Source organism: Diabrotica virgifera, chromosome 2, assembly GCF_917563875.1.
Source record: "Diabrotica virgifera virgifera chromosome 2, PGI_DIABVI_V3a".
Taxonomy (NCBI): Eukaryota; Metazoa; Arthropoda; class Insecta; order Coleoptera; family Chrysomelidae; genus Diabrotica; species Diabrotica virgifera.
The window spans coordinates 281,495,447-281,521,805 of NC_065444.1; the positions used below are offsets into that span (position 1 = coordinate 281,495,447).

At 31.3% G+C, this 26,359-nt stretch overlaps 1 protein-coding gene across 1 annotated transcript in view; it reads right to left on the reverse strand.

Moving 5' to 3' along the window:
• LOC126879895 (tachykinin-like peptides receptor 86C) overlaps window positions 1-26,359 on the reverse strand; it is an 883,727-nt gene that overhangs the window by 659,429 nt on the left and 197,939 nt on the right. Inside the window, exon 3 of the mRNA XM_050643239.1 lies at window positions 11,694-11,889. Coding sequence (XP_050499196.1) covers window positions 11,694-11,889 — 196 coding nt within the window. The remainder of the gene's footprint in view (window positions 1-11,693; window positions 11,890-26,359) is intronic.

The following is a 26,359-nucleotide window of genomic DNA, read 5'->3' on the forward strand; positions in this document are numbered from 1 at the left end:
CTCTTTGGAATGATCCAAAAAACCTAAAAAAACTTTTTTCCATGCAAAAAAAATAATTTTAGGAAAAAAACAAAAAAAAAACGTTTAAAAAATTTTTGACCACTTTTTGGTCCTGGCAACATGCAAATTTGTTAAAAGGAGTCCTTTTTGAGTAAGATTGTGCAAAGAATCCGAATTAGAATATTTTTCCTAGCGGATGCGCAGTGGCTTTCTGGACTATTACAAGAAATCCTCTCTGAGCTCTATTTAATTTTTCTGCATTTTTTTATTTATTAATCTATGTGCCCATACACTTGAACCGTACAATTGATGCAAGTATTGTACTTAGGTATATTCTCATCTGTCGGAACGAAATTCTATATTCCTTCTGTGCTAGACTAGCAATGCTATGCATGATCTTTGTTGCCTTTTCACAGACACAACTCATGTGTTTTGTAAATAATTTTTGTTGTAAATAATTTAAAAAAAGGAAGATTAAGTAGAAAAAATTACAGAATGTGGGGAAGTACTATATAGTGGTCAATAAGATTTAGAGAGAGAGAGAGAAAAATAAGAGGGCGCCAGAAAAAATTAGAAAATAAAGACAAATTAGATGGTGTCAGGAAAAAATTGAGGGAGTCATGAAAATTTAAAGAAAGTCAGAAAAACCAGAGTGGATCAAAAATAATTAAAGGAAGTCAATAAAAATTAGAATCAGGAAAAATTAGACTGGACCAGGAAAAATTTGAGAGAAACAGGAAAAATTTAGAAGAAGATACGATAAGATAAGAGAGAGTCGGGAAAATTAAAAAAGACACGATAAAATAGGAAGAAAAAGAAGTCGCAAAAAATAAAGAAAATTGGAAGATAGTAGAGGGAGTCAAGAAAAACTAGAAAACGTCCAAAAAAAATAGAGGATTACCGGAAAAATCAGAGAGTAAAGAAAATTTAGAGGAAGACAGAAAATTGGAGGGAGCCAGGAAAAATTAAATGGGTCAAAAAAATCAGAGGGTGTCAGAGAATTGTAGAAGTAGTCAATAAAACTTAAAGAGTCAGGAAAAATTAGAGAAAGACAGGAAAAAGTAGAGCAAGGAAGGAAAAATTAAAGGAAATCTTTAAAAATAAGAGGGAGCCTGGAAAAATTAAAGGAATATTGGAAAAATTAAAGGGAACCGGAAAAAAAATAAAAAGCGATACGATAAAATAATAGGGAGTCAGGAAAATTTAGAGGTAAAATAAGAAGGAAAGTCGGAAAAAATTATAGGGACTGGAGAAGTATTAGAGAGTCTAGAAATACTAGAGAGTGTCACGAATAATTAGAGGGGGCCAGGAAAAATTAGAGGGTCAGGAAAATTTAGAGGGAGCGTAGATACCGAAGAAAAAATCTGAACTATTAAAAAAAATTAGCAGAATCTCTTAATCCATTCACGAGAAAATTAATTATCATAATAAGCATAAGTCTGACATTTCAAAACCTTTACGGCTAGGTCTATATGGTTAAGGGATCTTTTAACCTTCCGATGACCAACCTTTTTTATTACACAGATGACCAACGGCGGTCAAAGATGACCCCAGTGAAAAATGACAATTGACAAAAAAATTAAGTTGTTTTAATAAATAAAATATTCTATTTGTAATTTTAATGTTACTATTGTATCAATAAATGATAAATAAACATTAGTAAAACATATTTTTAATCACAACTGAACAAAAACGGGAATCATCGTTCGGAACTTAGAAATAAAGAAATTTTAACATATAATAATTTACGTCGCCACGGGTTTAACAAACAATTTTTTTCAATATTGGAATGTTTCTTACATACAATTCCACATAATAGACGGTATTTACTTAATATAAAATTGGAACATGGAAGGCCAGGGAGTTCGTCTTTGACCCCAAATTCAGAAAAAAGATACAAATTATGAGGATATCTAGAATGATATTAAAGTCAAATAAAAAAAATAATGAGGTTAAAATTGAAAATATTTCTGAATTTATTAAATAAAAACATACATTAGGGTCAAAATTTATCCTCCTTTGTCATCCTAAAGTTAAAGAACGTGTTTTTCTTTCATAGTGTTCAATTGTATATATGTTAAACTATATCTACCACATAATATATATAGTTTCCGGTCATTTTAAACAGGATATTGGTACATTGGAAAGTTGAGCGTAGCTTAAATTATTAGCAATTAAGATATTAACGTCATATTTCTCCTATAATATGTCAATCTATTTTAACTAATATAAATGCCATTCAGTCCAATTTCCTTTACTCCAACTCTCAGTAAGCCAAGTGGAACTGAATATTTGCCATCACGTTCCACGGGGCAAGTTTGTGGGAATTAATTAAAGTGTTAGTTCCTCTTCATTCAACTACACTTAATTCTTAATTAAAGCAATACTGCTTGCCCTAGTAATCGATTATACAGAGTGAGCAAGAAGATAAGGGATGAGAAAATCATCTCTTTTGTCGCATAGCTTTAATTATTAAAATTTGCTCTAGACCTCTTTTGTTACCCCCTTTTTGGAAAATATGGATTAGGTACTATTGGCAACACTATGTAATAAAACTACATAATATGAATTTTGCAAATAAAAGACGAGTTCTTTATTAAATTTTGCCCAAGTACTTTCGCTCTCAGACCATTACCAGATACATTTCGTCAGAAAAGAAATACAACCCATAATGCCGTTGACATTTATTTAAAATTAACAACATAAATAAGACACACTGAACAAAGGACAAACCGATTAGAATATTAGAACGAAGTTACATTGTTTGGTGTTTGGAGATACAATGTATCTCTAAAGAACAACAAATTATTATAATCACCTTTAAAGGAAAGAGAGTTGATAGGTAGCAAGTAACATAAATTATTAAATGGACTTTTGTGAAGTCTAGATGGTTGTACCTCCAAACTCCGAACAATGTAGTCTCATTCAAATATTTCAATATGTGTTTCCTTTGTCTAGTGTATGTTATTTGTGTTGTTAAATTTAAGTTAGTGTCTACGACATTCTGGAATATCTTCTAACCAAATTCTCCTGATATGGACCTTATTCAAACTAGTTTTCAAGTTCCTAGGACCTGATATTGTATTAATGTGGGACGCCAAAATGGCTGTATCATCAGCAAATATCGTAACATTTGGTAAGTCGAATTGTTACTGTTGATGACACATCTGAAGGATACAATAGGTAGAAGATGGTCTAATCATGTTACCTTGTGGAACTCCTGAATTTATTGGATGCAACTCTGTATATTCACTTCCATGTTTTATTTGGAAGTGCCTATGTGTCAAATATGATTTTAGAAGTTGAAAGTGCGGATGGACAGTAGCTTCTTTAGTTTAACTTCATCTAATTCTTCGTTCTAGACGTTGTCGGAAGCCTGGGGTATATCGAGTAAAGCTGCTGAACAATATTGTTCAGGTTTTTATTGATTTGCTTTACCACTCTATGAACTTGCTCTATGGTCCTGTGGTTAATGCGGAACTCGAGTCGGTGATTTGGAATTATCTTCTTTTCGATTACTATAGTTTTTAGTCTTTTTACATAAACCTTCTCAAATAACTTGGAAAGAATTGGCAGTGTTACATATATAAGTAATAAGTCTTTGACACAGTTGCGGTAATTCTTGTAGAATTTTTCCAGGTACCAAATCGGTGTCAGGAACTTATTTTATGTTAATTTCTTCCACAATTATTTGTTTAACTTCTGTAACTTGTTATGAGATAGATTCATGTGGGAGGGTACATTTACACATGGATAGTCGGTAATTTGGTGTTATTCTTTAGCAGATAATTCTGACGAAAAGAGCATGAAGACTTTTTTATAATTGCCAAAAGCTTCAACATTTTCTTTATCATTTCTGATCCAGATGTTATTATTTCTGATTGTTATGGTTGATGGAATTTAATGGTTGATCCCCACAGCAGATAATATATGGCCTGTGTAGTTGTAAGGAATAATAATAAATAGCAGTCTGTTTTCTTGTGTTTTATTGCATTTGAGTGATTTGTAAGAGAATACAACTCTGCTATTTTACATTAAATGTAGCTTGATATTTGGAACTGTACTTTTTTTAGCTTTACCATACCATTTCCATGATATAATTCAAGTAAAGTGTCATGTTTTAACAAGCATAAAACAATGCTATCTGGTGATAAATTTAAAGAGTTTAGTGTCAAAAATAAACTACACAAATAGTAACGAGTGACCATTTGCCTAGAAAAATTTATGTGATGTAATATAGACAGCGAAGTCCGTTAAAATTTTTTGCAATGTTTGTCAGACGATTGCTATATGTCCCAAAGGTTATTAAAAATGGATGAGTTACAATCACAATTATACAAACTCAACAATAAATTTCTTCATCAAAAATTGATGAAGCAAAATTAGTGAATTTAAACAAAAAATTCGAACAAAGCATGTAATGATTTTTAATTTACCTTAAGAACAAACAATAACGATCAAGAGGTAGCAACAAACGCGTTCCAAGATTGCGGCTCTAATTTTGAATATTTTGTCGAGATATTTGGCACACATATTCGTAATATAATAAAGAATTGCGGTACAGAGTCCAATTTCAGAAATATGTTAATATGTATGTGGAAATTACTCTATACCTAAATAAAATATTGAATAAAGGAGCCTGTACTGCCATTAAGAAAGACAAAAAAATACACTTTCTTGAAATAAACATTTTTATCCCGTGCCTAGATTTTGTGTCATATTGGAACTACTAAAAATGGATTTTTTTATAACAAGAAATCGAACGTCACTGACTTGGCAACATTTCGCGCCTATGTGTATAAAAATTATTGTTTTTGATCACGGTTATTAGACTTTACGGTTGTCTTGACCGACGGTGGTGGGGAGACTTGTATTTTTGACTTTACATCATAAGAGTACACAATCCCATATTTTTAAATTATTTTCGATCATTGAATGTGTGTTGTTGTGTATATATGTATGATTTGTGTTATTATTAAATAATAAGACAAATAATACACATTTTATCTTATACCGGGTGGTGAATCGTAAAACGGGCCATAGGAAACTCAATGTAAAATTCTAAACTGTTGAATTCCTGCTTCCCTAATTATTTTACATCAAAAGTCATGAGAGAATATTTCTAGAGGATTGAAATCTGTATTAAAATCAAAAGTTAAAATTGTTCTACGATTTAAACGCATTAAAAATTTTTGAAAAATATGATACATTTGCCACATAGTCTAGGCGCCAAATAGAGGTCACCGTGTCATTTTCAATTCTGATGGACAAACTCAACGGTTTCTTATGGATTTTGGGCTGCTGATTACGAATTTCGAGGGGGGATTTCGATCCGAGTGGTCAAAAAATTGTTATAAACAATTTAATTGTTTATAAATTGTTTATAAGGCTCTGGCTCATAAACTAAAAGAGATAAAAAAAATGTTTCAAATAAAACTTGTTCCCTAATAAAGAACGAGGAAACAACCGTTTACTAAACTTAAATCCGACAATTAGAACTCAAGATATTGTAAAATGAGTGCACAATGCAAATTGTAAATTGCAAAATAAATATTTTTCGAAGCTTTACCGATCGTAACTCGGCTTCTACGCATGAAAATGAGCCTTATAAGATGTCCTTTTAAATATTAATTAAGAGGCTTCCAAACAAAGTTTGTTAAATTATTTGATCTTCATTTGTTTTAAAGTTATACCCGTTTGAATTTATAATTTTCTTAAAATAATTGTAAATTAATATGTTTATAAAGGTTTCAAACAAACTTGAGATGTAAACATTTATACTTTAATTAACAATAATGATAAAACAACTCAAAAGCAATAATTTGAGCTTACGAAAATGTGCGTAAGTTTATTTTTGGCTAAGATGTCGATATTTAAATGACGCGCTATGAGGCGCAGGATTGGCTCACAGTCAAGTAAGTATGTATTCTTCGACGCTTTATCGATCGTAACTCGGCTTCTACGCATGAAAATGAGCCAATTTGTGATATCCATATAAAAATAGATCGAGTTCTTTTGCAGCATCATCATTGCATATAAAACGAGCATTTATAATGTGGCGGCATACACACAATTGACGGGACTTGATGATGCTGCAAAAGAACTAGATCCACTTTATATGGATATCATATAGATAATTAGACACTGAAGCCTCAAAAAGTTTTAGTTTTACTGCCTACAAGAACAGACTTGTACCACCATGTAACTGTTAAAATTTCGCTAAGAATTTATACAGATGTAAAAAAGCTGATATTCCCTGTTATCTCTATGCAGATTTGCAGATGCATGAAAAAAATGTTTGTAAAAATAGTATTAATAGATAATATCAACCTACTTTTTAGTTATACTTCTGAAATATTAGTTTTTAATGTTTTTTTCTCATTTAGTGCAAAAAATAGAAGACAATGTAAATAGAATGAAAGGTGATACGAGGTACAGTATGATGATTTAATTATAAGAATTATATGATAAAATTTTATTAGGATCTTCAAAAACGAAAAATGAAGATAACGTATGTATACATAGAAATTATAATTTGCATCGAGAAGTTAGCGCGTGAACCTTTACGCGGTGAGCCGATCTTGCGCCTCATAGCGCGCGCCATTAAAATATCGACATCTTGGCCAAAAATAAACTTGTGAACATTTTCGTAACCTCAAATTGTTCCTTTTGATTTTTTCTATCATTATTGTTCATTAAAGTATAAATGTTTATAGCTCAAATGTGCTTGAAACCCTTATAAACAAATGAATGTACAATATTTTTAAGAAAATTGTAAATTGAAACGGGTATAACTTTAAAACAAATAAAGATCAAGTAATTTAACAAACTTTGTTTGGAAGCCTGTTAATTAATCTTTAAAACGACATCTTCTAAGACTTATTTGCATGCGTAGAAGCCGAGTTACGATCGATAAAGCTTCGAAAAATACTTATTTTGCAATTTGCAATTTGCATTGTGCACTAATTTTACAATATCTTGAGTCCTAATTGTTAGATTTAAGTTTAGTAAACGGTTTTTTCTTCGTTTTTTATTAAGGAACAAATTTTATTTGAAACATTTTTTTATCTCTTTTAGTTTATGAGCCAGAGCCTTATAAACAATTTATAAACAATTAAATTGTTTATAACAATTTTTTGACCACTCGGATCGAAATCCCCCCTCGAAATTCGTAATCAGCAGCCAAAAATCCGTAAGAAACCGTTGAGTTTTTCCATCAGAATTAAATATGACACGATGACCCCTCTAGCGCCTAGACTAACAGTAGGTATGTGTGTAAAAGTTAGCCACACGTTACTATTTAACTGACAGTGCTCACATCATTGACTGAATAAAAAATCTTTATTATTAATACTTTCTCCGCAACTGAGAGTATCTTCTCAACTGTATTGTTTTTAAACAATAAATGATAAAATAAAAATATTGACAGTTCAAAAATTATTGCACTGCGTGTGGCCTAATTTTGGGCTGAAAAACTGAAATGTGTAACGATTTTACAAAAAATTATTTCTTATCTATCTTGACTATTTTCCATACATCAAAGACATAAAGATACCGATTAAGAGGAAGGAGCAAAATGTAAAATTTTGACGCATGTCAAAATTCTCAATGTGTATTTTAATTGTATTCATTTTTTTCGAATCCTGAGAAAACTAATAAATATTTTTGAAAAATTTAAAATTAGAATGAAAGACTACATTATTACCGAGGGCCGAAAGTCCCTGAAAACTTCTATAATGTTTATTATAATCAGTTACAGGGCTGAAAATAAAAGAGAAGTGTGATATTAATTTTCAAATATTTCATTCAAAAGAAACTGCTTGTTTATTCTAAAGGGCTTTCCGCCATCGGTAATAATACCGGAACCGTGGTTTTTGATAGTATAAACGTCACTGTCAGTGTCGAATTACCGACGCACTGTTGCCTCACTTTTGAAAGATCGCAGAATTTTCGCAATCTTGGACCGCGTTTGTTGCTACCTGTTGATCGCTACTGTGTGCTCTTAAGGCAACAATGTCTAAAATGGTTCACCTTAAACTTACAGGGTAAAACTTTTTTAAATCGATTGATTATGACGCCTACACGCTCTGTTCAAAAGTTTGCTCTGATTCTCCCACGAGAACCTGTTTTATTTGCAAACAATTAAAAATGTCGAACAAGCTAAATTTTGCATATTTGAGGCTATTTTCCACTAGGTTAGACAGTTAATTTTAGAAAAAGGAAAAAAAGTTTAAATCAATTTAATTTAAAAATCTGTAATTATATTTACAAGGGATATTTATACTAAGACGCCTACACGCTCTTTTGAAAAAGTTTACCATGAGTTTCCCACGGGAAACAATTAAAAATGCTGAAAAACGTAACTGTTAGCTCTTTTGAGGCGATTTTCCAATAATTAAACATCAAAGTTACAATAAATAAAAATTATGAAAGAAAACCTGAAATCAAGCTACTTTAACTCTGAATGTAAATTAGAGATGGAGGGTCAGATAGTACGTAGGTATCATATTATCTAGTTTCGGAATGGTCGATACAGACGTGGAAGATCAAGTGAACACAACAGAGCCACAGGTTGCCTGAATGAAACAGTTTGGAAAAATAACAATATCGGGAAAGAAATGAAAGGCAGAATTTACAAAACAACCATCAGACCAATATTGACATAAGTATGCGGCAGAAATACTACCTAATACAGAGAGAACAAAAAGAATACTAGAAATAGCTTAGATGAAAACCCTTCGAAAATAAAACCAGAAGACTAGAATGGAACAATCACATACGCTGATAACCACAAATAGAGTAGTATTTTACAAGCAGTTGGGTCGTGCCAATTAGTTGTAATCTCCACGGAATAGTAAAAAATCTTCGTCTTCTGTCTCATCTTTAGCTTCAGTATTGATTTCTGCTGTTTCATTGTTTGGCTATACTTATCTTCAACAACCGATCAATTATCGTCAAAAGAAACAAATCTTGCAAAATCTTCTCATTCATTTTGTCGAGTTCTGGATTTCCTCATTTTCTACAGAGGATATAGTTTCTGCTTCTCTGAAAAATTTGCACTTTATAAAACAATTTATTAACAGGAAGAACTGAAATTTTTTTACCATGTCATTAGAATTAGCTGAAGACGTCTTGTCATAAAAATCCATACTTGCTATAATTTTTCGTACAACTTCTTTTCCACAATTTCTCTTAAAAGCAGAAATTATTCCTTGATCCATGGGTTGAATAAGGAAGAATAATAAGAGAATTTGTATTGGTGGGCAAAAAATGGATTGTTACATTATTTAATCTTTAACTACCCGCGCATCAAATTATAACATAACTACACGTGTGGAGTACTTTATACGCCACAAGAAAATACACTTAAAAACAGCGGATTTGTTTATTTTTGAAGTTATACTTCTTTTAGACGCGATTGAGATTGAGGGTGAATTTATATTGATCTGCGCGCATGCGCACACCGACAGTTTGGTATTAGTCTTTATACGGGCTCTGATTGGGTGTTGAAATGATCTGTCAATAATTGTTCAATATGGAGGTTATCGGTAAACAAAAATGTTGTATAATATATTAGTTTTTATTGTTGTGAGGACAGAAATAAAATCAAATTTATAATTATAGTGACTTTTTAAATAGTTTTGAAAAGCCACAGGTACGTAATTCTAAATGTTTCAGTTGTATTCCAATAAAAAATTATCTTCATACCTATTTGGAAAATGTAAAAAAATAATGTACTTACCTAGTACTTGCTATTCTATACCCCTAGTAGGCAATGCTTTAATTTACATAATCTGATTACGAACAAACTTTCTACAAATTTTCATCTAATGTATCGTTTTCTTGCTCTATACGCTCTGAGCTTCGCTGGTGGCGCTCTTAGCGGATTACTAATTCAACTTTCACCGGTAATTTTTTAAATTTATTATTTAATTGTTATCGCTTAATATTTACAACGCAAAAAAGTAATTAAATTGTAATCGATTTTTTTAAGATTTTGCTAATCATTTTGACGTTCTATTGATAAAATATGAATTTCTTACTTCGGATACTTTCACAATTATCGTGTAGATGGCGCCAAGATTAATATATTACTTTATAATTACATATTACGGAACATTAAAAAAACTTAAATTCAGTATTTAAAACGTAAGTATATTTAAGGTAAAAATATATATAGTATTTTTACTACAAAAACGTTATTACGTAGGTCAAAATTTTTGACGTAAGAGAACTGTCAAAACATTAGAATGTGACTTTTCATTATTGCCGTGTTTATAATAAACATAGCAATAATGAACAGTCACATTCTAATGTTTTGACAGTTCTCTTACGTCAAAAATTTTGACCTACGTAATAACGTTTTTGTAGTAAAAATACTATACCACAGCTTTGACCAACTAATATTTTTTATAATTAACGTTTTTAATTTTAATTTTAAATTAATCACTTTGACATTTATGTCAAATTTCCGGTAAACGTTTACAGACTTGCCACTATTGGCGCTCGCGAATTTGTAAATATCCCCTCTACGTACGAGCTCACAGCGTATATATTGTTGTATTTTAATTCGACAAAAATCAAACTAATAAAAATTCATATAAACAGAATGTCAAAAAGTTGTTCAGTTTGTGTATATTCCCACATGACGTATACGCGAAGGTAGTGCAGTTTGAAATCGCTTCGACTCTCGTACGGCGGGATACACGGGAAGTAGGTTCAAGCCCAAATGGGTGAATTTTAATAGGATTAAAACCTTTGATCCCGGCGCAGTTGTTTGTTATAAACCTTATTCGGCATCAGCGAATACTTGGAGTTCCTTCTCAGTAAGCCAATTGGGATTTATAACTGGAATCTGATTCCATGATAAATAAAATTACTATACATTACATTACATACTGAAATGAATATTACGGCAGTGGCGTAGGTTGTGAGGGGGAAAACTGGGCGAAAATGAAGTATATATCCGTACGGCACGCCTCTGCTAACAGCGGAAAACTATCTTTTAACACTAGTTAAAGTATCCTAACATGTGTAAACTGTGTGTCAAGTTTGAACAAAAAATATTGGAAGGTGTTAAAACAATGGCCTAAAATCATTTTAGAACATTTGTAATAAAACACTCTGTATCTTGGTAAGGAAGAATATTTTATTTAAGTGTTTTGGGTTAACTTCGTATTTTCTGCTAAGGTTTCTCCAGTTACGCTATGGACAAGTATTAATGAAACACCCTGTATAGGCATTCGCCCCGACCTAATTGGAGTTTTTCCTATAAGAGAAAAACCACCACTCATTATCACAACCAAAAAAAATTACAAAGCTATACTTACAACGCATGAATTGAAACACAGAATTAAACTGAAGTAACAAAAGAATTTGAATTTATATCGACAGAATGACGAGTGTATACTGCTGTTATAAATTGTTGTAAAAATAAATTCAGAATATTGGAAATATTTTTAAGAAATTTGAAATTAAATTGACAGACAAATTGAGCATGTTACACCATTTTTACAGCAAACTATTTTCACAACATTTTTCATATTTATATCTAATATTAGATCTCTGGGATTTAAGGATATATTAAACCAACCGTAGTGCCAATAAAAACCGTTCCGTATAGTCTCGTTAATCTCAACTTCGGTACTTGTTGTTCCTTGCCGAAATAAAGAAATAAACGATAAAAAACTTACCCACTACGATCCAGATGACGATACAATTCCCGCACGTCGCAGTGACGATCATAAAGAGAAAAATCGTGCTCCACGCGAGTTGCACCAGCAACGGCATGGAATGGTCGTAATCGGTTGTTTCATGAGTAGTGGGATTGACGGGAATCAAAAGGCCGTAATCGAGACCTTCGAACGTCCCGTTAAGCGCCGGAGTTATCTGGAAGAGAAATATAACGTGTTAGAAAAATATATCGCTCGAGGAATTGTTTGTGATGGTGTGTTGCAACTTCTAATGGATATTGGAAATCTCATATCTGTTCTCTATTTATCGATCGTCGTCCTGTATGTCACAAAACAAATAAAAATGTATTCGAAGTGCTCGAAATAATAACACCAGAAGAAGAAACCAATATTTTTTATTTTTTAAAACGGAATAGTTCCCGGTAGTTGGCTGTTAGGCTCCCAGGGTACTGAAGCGTTTTTTCGACAGGTAATACCTATAGGAACAAATTATCAAACTGTCAAAAAATGGCATTTTCCCCTTTTTTCAAATTAACGGAAAACAGTGAAACTTATGATTTTTTAGTACAAATATCTTCGAGATTATAGAAAAAGCTTTAAAATGACGTATTACAAAGTTTGATATACTCATTTATTGTTAATATAATTGCGAAAACGGTCGGAATTGCAAAAAAAAATATTTTCTCAATAACTGTTGTAAAAATTTGTGTACAGCTTTGAAATTTTTGTCAAATGAGGGTTCTTTGGAACCCTCTTAATATGTGTTACAAATTTCAAAGCGATTCATTTAGTTGTTTGAATTTTATTCAAATTGTTTATCCCAGAGAACATTTTTTTTTTGCAATAACATAAGTCAGAAAAAAATGACCTTAGAACCATTCCACAGGTGTCAAATGAAAGAGCATGAGCTACGTTTTTAACATGGTTTAAAAAAGTGAATAAAACATGCATTTATTAGTAATAAATAATTATGCAAAAGTATCGTAAATTTTTCTTTATAAACTTTTTGAATAACTTTTTCCAAAAAAATTAACTTTTTTACCCTGTTTTAAGTGGACAACTACCTAGTAAATATATCTATATCATAATTGATAAAAAATGGTAATACATATGTATAATTTCTTATATAACAAAATAAAAAGTTTATAAGGAAAGATTTACGATACTTTTGCATAATTATTTATTACTAATAAATGCATTTTTTATTCACTTTTTTTAAACCAAGTTGAAAATATAGCTATAAAAACGTAGCTAATGCTCTTTCATTTGACACCTGTGGAATGGTTTTAACGTCATTTTCATCTGACTTATGTTATTGCAAAAAAATGCTCTCTGGGATAAACAATTTGAATAAAATTTAAACAATTGAATGAATCGCTTTGAAATTTTTATCACATATTAAGCACCAAAGAACCCTTATTTGACAAAAATTTCAAAGCTGTACACTAATTTTTACAACAGCTAATGTGGAAATAATTTTATTTGCAATTCCGACCTTTTTTCGCAATTATATTACCAACAAATTAGTATATCAAACTTTGTAATACGTCATTTTAAAGCTTTTTCCATAATCTCGAAGATATTTGTACTAAAAAAAACATGTTTCCCTATTTTTCATTGATTTGAAAAAAAAAAGTGAAAAATGCCATTTTTTGACAATTAATTGTTTATAAATAAAAATGGTCGCCAGATCCTACGCAGGAAATAGTTACAATTTGCTCTTATTGGGACCGTGCAAGTTCGGCAAAGCGACCTCTATTTCTACGCTTTGTACTTTTATTCGCACTTTTAATTATATTGGCCAATTATATCAGTCCTGGTTGCTGGATAATTGTCAAGGCCATAGTCCAAAAAAATAATAAGAAGAAAAAATAAGATGCAGGTTATGTTATGCAAACATAAACAATTGTATGTAGTAAATGAAATTAGTTATTAAAATGCAGTACTGCAAGCAAAATACAATTAATTAAATTTACCTTTATATAATAATTGCATATCATATCAATATTGTGGAGCACTATATAATGTTTCTGCTTCAATGACAGAAGGTATGAAATATACGTCAATTTGACAATTTCAATTGACAATATGAATTATTTAAGATAGTTGCAATATTTCTCCGCGACTCGCGCACGGTCGTTTCTCGTTTCCCTTTCCAAGTACTTGCACACCGCGAATAGGTATTACCTGTCGAAAAACGCTTCAGTACCCTGGCTGTTCAAGTGTCATGGAAAAAACCTTATTACCCTGGACTATGTGTACCATATCTTTAAACAACTTTAACATTGGAGTAAAAACTCCTGTTTTAATTTGAAACGAAAAAAAGTCGAGAGACTACCCCAGCTAATTAAAATAATATTCGAAAATATTACTTCAATCATCCAAGATAGCTATCGTTCACCCCAGGCTAGCTCAGTCTCTGGGTGTGTGTTCGTCTTGTCCTCATCTTAGAATACGAACTCTGAAAATTTAGAATGGAAGCAAACAAAACAGTATTTTTAACTAATCATGTTTATTGTTCATAAAGATATAATAAAAATATGACTTATTAAATGCATTAACAACAAATACAGAGTGAGTTTTATGTATGTAAACACTCAATTATCTCGGAAACGACCTGTAAGATTTTTATAGATTTTGGTGGGTAAGGGTTTTCTGAGGTGGCCGATATTATAGTCGTAATTACATTGTTGTCAGATTTTTCCTTTTTCTGGAAATCTAATGAACTTTCTTATTTCAAATGGAACACCCTGTATATTTTTTGCGTTTTGAAGTCCTAAAGAAATATTGACTATTTTTCATGTTATATTCCCTATATCTAAATGCCATAATTTCGGAGTTATTGCTACATTTATTTTAAAAAACAATTTTAAACAAGTTATAAAAATCCATTTTTTCGGTTCGGGTAAATATTACTTTAGGTTCTTTGGATCATTGTGAACAAAAATGATCTTTTGTAATTTTTCTATAAAATCAATCGTTTCCGAGTTATAAACACTTTAAAACTAAAAAAAATCGAATAATGACGATTCTCAAGGTTCAAAAACACAAATAAAAAATATAATTTTAGAAATTACGAAGTACATAAATTCAAGCTCTATCCTTTTTCTAGGAGCTGTCTATAAGAGTTTTTAGTACGTTTTATTCTAAAACATCGCTTTTTAATTTGTTAATAAAGCGCATATAAGAGGACGGGCGATCGGGCTGCATTAACAACTAAAAAAAATATTTTAGTATAAAACAAGTTCAAATTATTTATCAATACCTAGTAAAATAAGGCTTAAACTTGAATTTGGGTATTACGCAGTTTCAAAAGTAATAATTTTTATTTGTATTTTTGAACCTTGAAAATCGTCATTATTCGATTTTTTCCAGTTTTAAATTGTTTATATCTCAGAAACGATTAATTTTATAGAAAAATTACAAAATATCTTTTTTGTTCACAGCGATCCAAAGTATCTAAAATAATATCTACCCGAGCCGAAAAAAATGATTTTTATAATTTGTTTAATTTTTTTTTTTAATAAATGTAGCAATAACTCAGAAATTATGGCATTTAGGTATAGAGAATATAACATGAAAAATAGTCAGTATTTTTTTAGGACTTCAAAACGCAAAAAATATACAGGGTGTTCTATTTGAAATAAGAAAGTTCATTAGATTTCCAGAAAAACGAAAAATCTGACAACAATGGAATTACCACTATAATATCGGCCACCTCAGAAAACCCGTACTCACCAAAATCTATAAAAATCGTGCAAGCCGTTTCCGAGATAATTGAAAATTTTCCATACATAAAACTCACTTTGTATATTCAAATTCTTGCCAAAAACTAACAATTTCTGGATTAGACTTATGCATGGCTTGTGGCTTTGGTTCGATGGTAACTTCTTGATGTCATATGGTACTGCTGTAGACTTCTTATAGACCTGGGCAGATGTTCGGCCTCAGATCCCTGCAGCTGAAGATGTTGGGTGCTGTAGTCTAGACGATTTGGTTGCAGTTGTCAGCCTTGTAGTGATGCATCGCTGGCGATGGGCTTCATTATCCCGAAAGGAGAAAAGTAGATCTTATCCAAAAAACTAGAAGAGTAAAACACATATCAATCATCAAGAAGTTAAACCAAAATTTGCCACGTCTGCTATTCTTTTAAGAAATAATCAAAAATAGTAGCAGATGACAAGAATAAATTAAATGGAATTAAGATTAAATATTACTTAGGTAAAATTTGATTACTAAACGTGCATATATGTAAATTAAAAAGATATATTTACAACTAAAATATCATAAACCATGCTTTTAGATGGGAGGTTAGGTTAGATATAAAAAATATTAGAAACAGGCTAGATGTAGGAAGGTAATTAAAATATTATGATAATATGTATTTTTACCCCAAGATAATATGGTCTGATGAAATAGATGGGGCTTTATGGGCTCATCTTTTTAAATAGATTCTTCTTCATCTTCTTCTTCCTTTATTGGGTTTTATCCCTCGGGATAATTCGCCCAGCTTACACTAGGGAAATACTCTTGTCTTGCTCTGGGCAATCGAACATTTCCAAATATATACCTATGCTAAAGCCTCAATTTTTCTAAATATATATTAGTAGGAACATCTTCTTATAGGGTCAGACAGTCCCTACAGGTAAGGCAATATTATAACATAAGGGTTAAAACTTTTATCGTTTGGAGGTCTAGAACTTTGCTCCTCCATTACTAATTATTGTCACTCTCATTGACATGACAGCGCAAAGTATGTTCCGTATTGAAAGACAGATATCTACAGAGTAAGAAATTAAGTACGTTCCGTATGATGATTTAGATTTTAGATGAATATAGAGATAGGAAATAGAGGATAATAAAAGAGGGCGCCAAACAAATTTTTAACGAAAATGCAAGTTAAAACGAATAGAAGATAATTACTAAAGAAATATTAAATAAAATCTCTCTATCAGCGAGGTTCCTACAGCCTCTGCCGCTTCTCGCATTTCGACCGCCATCGTTTTCTGTCCATCCATTCGTCTTCTTTGATGGCTCTATTTTTCATGATGTGCTGTACATTTTCTTCCCAGGCAACTGAAGGTCTTCCCCTTCTTCTTCTTTGGTGTGGTATGTAATTTAAAGCTTTCTTTGGCCATCTATCTTCATTCATTCGTTTCACGTGACCATACCACACTAGTTGTCTAGTTTCAATTTTAGCTACACTGGAATATACAGTATGTGTCCTCCTTCTAATATCTTCATTCCTGATGTGATCTTTTTTAGATATACCACACGCTCTCCTTAGATAATCCATTTCTACTACTTATATTCTTTTCCTATCTTTTTTTGTCATCTGCCAAACTTCTGCCCCATAAGTCATAATAGGCTCTACCAAGGTACGATAAATTGTCAATTTCGTTTCTTGCCTTATATCTTTAGACCACAGTAGAGAGCTCAGAATGTTTACCGCTTTTTTGTCCTGCTGCGTTCTCTTTTCGATGTCTCTTTTGGTAGTGCCTCCTTTAGATATTATAGATCCGAGGTATTTATATTCATTACATCTTTTCGTGGTTCTAATTTCTAACTCTGGATCTTCTTCATCATCCCCTATTATAAGATACTCTGTCTTTGACATATTCATATTGACGCCCCATTTTTCATATTCTTTCTTTAGTTTTCTAAACATGTAGTCCATGTCTTCCTCATCATTCGCTACGACTACCTGATCATCTGCAAAAAACAAAATTGTTAGACATTTACCACTGCCTATGTCTATTCCCATTCCAAATACTTGTTTCGTCCACTGCTCTAGCGATGATTGAATATATATTTTAAATAAAGTCGGAGACAGACAACATCCTTGTTTAAGCCCCTTTGATATAGGGAATGATTCAGATATAAAGTTTCCTTTTTTAACGACACTTCTTGCATTTTTGTATATATTTGCGATAGCATCCACATACTCTCTACTGATACCTACCTTCGTCAATGTTTGAAACAGTTTTTTCAAAGGTACCGTATCGTATGCCTTCTCCAAATCTACAAACAATAGGTGGGTAGATAGATTCCTTGCCTTCCGTTTTTCTATTACCTGCTGCAGAACGAATATATTATCAGTGCACGATCTTCCTGCACGAAATCCACTTTGTTCTACCATGTCTTCGTATTCTGATTCTATTCTTTTCTTTATTATTCGACCGTACAACCTCCCTACTGAGCTGGTAACAGTTATTCATCTATAATTAGAGCATATGCGTTTATCCCCTTTCTTGAATACTGAGCTGATGTATCCAACATTCCAATCATCAGGGATATTTTGTCCTTTTAAGCATTTATTAAATAGTTGAACCAACATCTCATGTAATATGTTTGGTCCGTACTTTACCAACTCAATTGGGATGTCTCCAGATCCTGCTGCTTTACCGTTTGTAGATCTTTTGAGGGCTTCGCTTAACTCTCCGGTTGTTATCTCAACTATTTGGGTATGTTCGGCTAATTCTTCCATTTCGATCTCTTGAAATTTACATCTATCTTCTGTCAGTAGTTTCCACTGTTTAAGATCTATTAACTTTATATTGGATTTTTCCTTTCCTTCCCTATGGAGAGACTTTATTACCTTCCACGCTTGCCCAACTCTTGTTCCACCCATATACCTATATTAAAGAAAATAAAGAAAATAAAATATCAAAGATGTGACGTTTGTAAAGTTACAAATTAACAGAAGTAAAAGCAAAATGAAATTAAAAGAGCAAAAATTCTGGTTACCACCTAAATCCGAGCTTTCTACAATGTACAAAGCAAACGAATGATAAATGGATAGACGTGGGGAATCTACATTATGCATTCCACGACACATCAATTTCATCATCATCATCATTTAACCCGGATCTATCCACTGCTGGATATAGGTCTCCCTCAGTATTTTCCATAGATTTCTGTTTTGTCTTGCTCTCCAGTTGGTTTGTTATGCTTCTTGTCTTGGTCTCCAGTGTATTATTCGCTGTGTCGTGTCCATGTGTTATCCGACATTCTAGCTATGTGTCCATCCCAATTCCACTTTAGGGTCATAATTCTTTCTATGTCATCTGTCACTCCTGTTCTCCGTCTTATCTCTCTGTTCGTAATTCGATCTCTACGAGAAATGCCTAACATTTAGCGTTCCATGGCTCTTTGGGTAACACAAATTTTATTTCTTACTTTCTTGGTTATTGTTAAAGTTTCTGCACCATATGTACAGTTTTGTGGTTTGAAAGTAGTTAGGATTTTTAAATGTCAAAGTTCTAAAAATTGTAGAATAGAAATGAATTCCAGTGACGAAGAGTTACAGTTTTTTTATTTGTTTATCGTAGATAAAATATTGTATGAAACTATGCGTGAAGTACTTTTGCGAACTTACGCGATGTATAGCACTCGCTCCGTTGTCGCTCGTGCTCTAAAAAACGCTTGCGTTCGCAAAAAGCATACTTCACAAACTGTTTCATAAATAACTATTTTATAGTAAACAAAAAAACTCTGATAAAGTAATGACATAAACTTGGCCATGTGAAAAGTCACATTCTAATGTTTTGACAGTGCTCTTACATCAGAAATTTTGACATATAGTCCGTCCGCTATAACTTTTCCCATGCGGTACGATTCATTTTCAATCAAATTAAGTCAAAACATAAAGTGAAACGTACGCCGATGTGTATATATATATACTAATATATAGTATACAGTATACAAAATGTATATACACATCGACGTTCGTTTCACTTTATGTTTTGACTTAATTTGATTGAAAATGAATCGTACCGCATGGGAAAAGTTATAGCGGACGGACTATACGTAATCTTGCTTTTGTAGTAAAAAGACTATAGGCAGCTTTGTTAGCAAAATTGTTTACAAATTACCTTATAAATTTGGTTAGATTATAATAAAGCTTATTTAATTTTATGACCTAGTTGGTTGCTACTTATTTTCTTTATTGCATCTCATGCGAAAATTTTCATTATAGCGGTAATTTTGACGAAGGAATTTAATATATTTATTAAAAGGAATTCAAGGAGGTCTCGTATAATAATTAATTATAATGAGGAAGTAAAATCAATGGACTAAATGTACCAGTTTATTTTGAGGGGTCTCTTATTATATTTAGTCGTGTGGGTGTTCAGTGAATCGGCAATATATCGGTGATTAAGCGAGGAGTATTATTTTAGATTGTATGTACATATGTAAGCAGCTTAAATGTCTCATTTTATGTCAAGAATATGCTTATTGTATATCGAAATGGTATCGATGTGTAGGAGTCCTACTAAAGGAGAATTATTACTAAATCTTGCCTAAAATATCTACGAGAGATCTTCATACTTAGTAAGTACTTAATAAAAAAATCCACGAGGAAAAAAATTTCCTGTAGTTGGCTGTATACCATTTATTACAAAAAACCATGAAATCCTTTATAAAAGGTATATTTGTTAAAATCCTTATACAGGTCTACATCATAAAACAAACGGAACTAGTTTTCAATCGGTTGACCGATCATCATCAGTGTTTCCTAAAATGTGTATAACTTGAATCAAACATGCTAACCACCAAAATAAAAATATTAGGGTAAAAACCATTTAAGATTAATCCGTCATAGGAACATATAAAAATATTTTGACTATACACATTGATGTACAAAATATCCAATGTTTCACGCTCGAGGTACCATTGAGCTAAATTTGACTTGTTCACATCATAGCACATTCTTTCACGGTTTTTGCTGTTAATTTTAAAGAACCACAGTAAAACCTCGTTACACCGGACTAATTGGGGGGACCGGGTGTCCGTTATAGCCGAAAGTCCGTTGTATAGAAGTAGGTTTAAAATAAATAAAAAAACTTTTTTTTAAGTTTTGTACGCACTTTTGAAGTTTGCTGTTTTTTTATAATTCTAAATGTGTCCGCATTACGCTACAATAAAAATTTTATTGAAATTTTTGGGGACGTTTTGGGAAATACAGACACGTTTTTTTCTCATATTTGACTGATTTTTTTTTGTCGGTTGTATCCAAAGTACGTTAAATAGAGGTCCGTTATATCGAGGTTTTACTGCACTTGGATTGACATGAAATTTGGCATAGGCATAGCTAACATGTCAAAGAAAAAAAGTGATATGGCGCCGATGTGTGCTTTTGAAATATCCAAATAATGAAGCATTCTTGGGGAAAACACATTACAAGTTTCTTAAAGTGCTTAAAAAAAGCTTTATTTCTGTTTTTATAAAAAAAATTTCTAGAATCAAATGTAAGCAAGTTGCGCTTAAAATATAGTTGGTCGCTTTTGTTTTGGCAAAAAAAAATCAGGAAGATCACCCCCCAATTAGTAATTTAAATGAAATTAATCGTTACCGCTTCACAAGTTACTTTACTTATGTTGTTTTTATACGATCTGTAAGTTTCATCGATTCAAAGTGCTTATATTTGAAAAAAGGTGGTTTTTAAAGTGAAATTTTTAAAAATTTTAATTTTGAAATGATTTTTTTTTTTTCAAAATAACTTAAAAATTCAAAATAAGTGATACCAAAAATCTTATACAATAAAAAATGTCGCCTTTACTTTTCTGAATATTTTCTATTTTTTGTTTTTCTGTAAGAAAAAATTGGTTAAGATTCGGTGTTTCTAAATTTGCATACACTCCTGATAAGTGACTCGTTCAAGCCCTTTTAACTACAGCTCTTTCAAAAATAAGGACTTTGAACCGATGAAACTTACAGATCATATTATGATCAATACATACGCGAGCAAAAAACTTGTGAAGTGGTAACAATTAAGTTCATTTGAAATGCTAATTAGGGGGTGATTTTCCCGATTTCTTACCAAAAAAAGGGACCAACTTTATTTTGAGCGTAACTTGTTTAATTTTTAGGGTAAAATTTTTTTTTAAACAAAAATAAGCATTTTTAAACACTTTAAAAAAGTTAAAATGAGTTTTTCCCAAAGAAGTGCTTCGTTTTTTTGGTTATGGCACGTTAAAATATACGATTTGAAATTTGACGAATTTTTTTGATGAACCTATATTTCATTAGGTATAACTCTGCTTCTACTGGGTATAGTCACCTCATATATACACCTGTTTTCCAGTTTTTTACGTGCTATATTTTTGATGAGAATTTTTTTGGACCAAATACCTACTTTTTGAGTTATTTGCGAAAAACCGTCTGAAAACGTGGTTATTTTGTAGAAAAATTAACATTTTCACTCGCAAATAACTAGAAAAGTATTGACTTGGTGAAAAAACTTTATAGAACAAAAGTTGCTTAGAATTAGTCATTTTATCCATTTCCGGACTTTTTCACCCCCAAAAGGGGGCGAAACTCACCCCTATGGCAAAAGCACACATCGGCACAATATCAATTTTTTTCTTTGACTTGTTATCTATGTGTATGCCAAATTTCATGTCAATCCAAGCGGTTCTTTAAAATTTGGAGGTTTTGCAATATTTTACCTTTAAAGAACGTACTATCATGGCTGTGTGGAAGCATCACACAGCCATGATGTGAACAAGTCAAATTTAGCTCAATGATACCTCGAGCGTGAAACATTGGATATTTTGTACATCCATGTGTAAAGTCACATCATTTTTATATATGTTCCTATGACGGATTCATTTTAAAGGGTTTTTACCCTAATATTTTTACTTTGGTGGTTAGCATGTTTGATTCAAGTTATACACATCTTAGGAAACACTGATGATGATCGGTCAACAGATTGAAAACTAGTTCTGTTTGTTTTATGATGTAGCCCTGTATAGGGATTTTAACAGATATACCTTTTATAAAAGATTTCATGGTTTTTTATTTTTTTACAGAATAAAAGGTCTCTACAAAAGATAGACAGGAAAAAGCTTAAAAGAATTTTTTAATATTTTAAGATATAGCATACCGCCGCTGTGAAATCAAACCGGCATAAATGCAAAAGAGACATTTTTCACCAGAGCATTCCAATCATTTCACAATTAGTGCAGTCACTGAAGGTGAATATGAGCTATTACCTCCGATTTCGTTGAACCTCCATCGATTTGCACGAAAATTGGTGAGTGGTTAGAGGATATCTCAAGGAACAAAGGTGACATGGTGCCAACTTGCGCTTTTACCCTGGGGGTGGATGCCACCCCTCCTCGGGGATGAAAATTATTTTATAAAAAATAACCCCACAATTCGATAGAGCGACAAATTATAAGCAAAATTTGTTATATAAAGTTATTAAAATAAATCAAAACTTTTTGAGTTATTAAAGATCAAAAATTTAATTTTTCGTGAGAAAAATGCATGTTTTGAACCGATTTTTCATAAATAACTCAAAAACTGTAAGTTTTTACAAAAAAGTTATTATTATCAAAATTGAGGCTAATAAAAAATCAAATAAATTCCTTACTAGAAAAACCTTTCAATGTTAACTGAATGTGAGTTATAGGTAATTTAATGTATATTTCTTTCGTCGAGTACCCAAATCTAAGTATTCAAGCTTAAATACCGGGAAAATGATGCATTTTATAACATAAACTTATTAAACATTTGTCAAAGCTCACTGAAATATCTATCAAATAAGTGCTCGAACAAGTTGATAGCATTAAAGTTTATGCACCAAAAATGTTTCAAAATGTATATTTTAAAAAATTTTCTAAAAAATGTTATTGTTTTTTTGTAAATAACTCGGTTAAATTTTAAAGCAGCAAGTTTATCTAATAACTGGTTAAAATTTTATTCCAAGAGTTATTAAAAAACGTCAAAATAGTCATTTATACCTCTTACTTTTTTAAAAATAAAAGGTTAAATGGCCCCGGTAACATGGTTCTCGCAGCAAAATTGAAATTTTAAACGTTTCTATCTCGGTTATTTTTTACTCTACGAAAATAGTAAAATGGGTAAAGTATTTGTTACAGAAAAAAATAAAATTTAGTTGTTTATCATTTTTTACGTATATTGAGTATTTTTGCAGTTATTATCAAAAGAAAATGAAAAGTACGATAATTCTAAAAATTCTGATTTTTTTAATTTATACTTTTTTTCAAAAATATGCATTCTAAACCGGTCAAATTTGTTAAAATAATTAACTATGATAACATAAAGAAGTTCTTGTGAGAATTACTACAAATTTTAATTTTTGCGGAAATGGCGTATGTTTATTTTTTAACTTTTTCCTAAAAAAATCGAAAGGATTTTCTTATTTTCATCATAACTTGCTTAATTTTGATGCTATTAACTTCTACTGAAGCTCATTTCATAGGTATTCCGAAGTACTTTGACAAGTGCTTAACAAGTATATTATATAAAATGCATCTTTTTCCCGTTATGTAAGCTTGAATACTTAGATTTGAGTACTCGTCGAAAAAAATATACATTCAATTACCCATAACTCACTTTAAAATAACATTAGTTTAGTTCTTTAAGTAGGGAGTGTATTAAATTTTTTATTATCTTTAATTTTCGTAATAATAGCTTTTTTACAAAAGCTTATAGTTTTTGAGTAATACGTGAAAAACAGCTTTAAAACATGCATTTTTTTAAGACAAAATAAAATCTTTGATATTTAATAACTCAAAAAGTATTGATTTATGCTAATAACTTTATATAACAAATTTTGCTTAGAAGTTGCCCCTCTATCGATTTCTGGTATTATTTTTAATAAAAAAATTTCACCCCCCGAGAAGGCGTGGCAACCACCCCCGGGGTAAAAGCGCAAGTTAACATCATGTCACCTTTGTTCCTTGAAGTATCTTCTAACTACTCACCAATTTTCATTAAAATCCATGAAGGTTCAACGAAATCGGAGGTGAAAACCTTCAGTGACTCCACTAAATGTGATTTTTATTACTTACTACCGTTTATTTCACACTATAGCTACCACTTCCATGGATAAAATTCTTGCTTGTAGATATGTCGCTATGACTTGGAAGTGTGATTACTTTTGACATTTAAGCCACAGTCTCAACAGTATATCAAACCAGCTAGATGAGTAAAAAAGTATATATTACCTATAAGTACAAATGATATATTATAAGATATAGTGAGATAAGATAATAAAAGCTATACTCTTGGATTCTTATAACTCTAAATTGGATATTTAGAAACCCCTCTCTATTATTTATTTGGCTATTTTATAGTCGAATTTTTAGCTCCTCATGTGGCCTCAGGGGTCTCCTATCAAATAAATGTGTTTTTTGCAAAATTTTAGGTTAGATTAAGCAGGTAATTTTTGGCAAACTTCTAGATAATTATTTTTCGTGTAGTTCGGCAGATTCGTGCAAATATTATAAGAATTGCACATTTAACGATACAAGCATATTATAATTTGGTCCACATATACTGCACATATAAAGGTACAAATTTAGATGTGAGGCCATCTCAGATTTTTCTTTTTACAAAAACGGCGGTCATTCAAAATGGTCGACTATACATATGTGACTAATAGCACGATATCTTTTGAATGAAAAGTCCGATCTCAACGAAATTTGCTACATAGGTTCTTTTTGTGATTTACAAGATCGATATCGTAAACTGGAAGAATCGGTTTACCAGAAGTTTTGTTTTATCTGGTTTCTTATGTAAAACTATTTTATATTATGTAAATAATTTATTTTCAATTTTTTCACCTTGTAAATATTATAAGAATTATTGTGCATTTAATGGTAGAAGCATATAATTTGGACCACATATAACTTATACTACACATACAAAAGTTCAAATTTAGATATGAGACCATCTCAGATTTTGCCTTTTACAAAAATGGCGAGCATTCAAAATGGCGGCTGTAGATATGTGACTAATAGCACGATAACTTTTGAACGAGAAGTCCGATTTCAGCCAAATTTGGCACCAAGGTTCTTTTTTTTTGATGAATAAGATTTAGGTTTGAACCGGAAGAATCGGTTTACCAGAAGTTGTGTTTTTACTGTTTTTTATGTAAAAATATGTTGTTTTTTTTTTCAATTCTTCCACCCTGTATATATTAATTTTTCAAAAAGGTAATACCGCCATTGAAAAGAGTGTAAAAATATTTGTTAGGAAAGATTTTGAACTTTTTAGTTATGTTAATTACCTTTTAATAAATGCATAACGTATCTTCACATGTAGCTACGTGCGGCAGATTCATTTTGAATGCCCGCCATTTTTGTAGAAGACAAAATCCGAGATGGCCTCATATCTAAATTTTAATCTTTATATGTGTAGTGTGTGTGGTCCAAATTATATGCTTTTAGCATTAAGTGCACAATAATTCTTATATTATTTGCACGAATCTGCCGCACATAGGTTCATAGGTACATGTGAAGATACGTTATGCATTCATTAATTGGTAATTAACATAACTAAACAGTTCAAAATATTTGCTAAAAAATATTTTTACGCTCTTTTCAACGCCGGTATTACTTTTTTGAAAAATTAATATATACAGGGTGAAAGAATTGGTAAAAAACAACATGTTTTTACATAAAAATTACGAAAAACACAACTTCTGGTAAATCGATTCTTTCGGTTCAAGACCTTGGTCTTACACATCAAAAGAAGAATCTATATTCCAAATTTGGTTGAAATCAGACTTTTCGTTCAAAAGTTATCGTGCTATTAGTCACATATGTATAGTCGCCATTTTGAATGCCCGTCATTTTTGTAAAAGGTAAAATCTGAGATGGCCTTATATATAAATTTGAACCTTGATATGT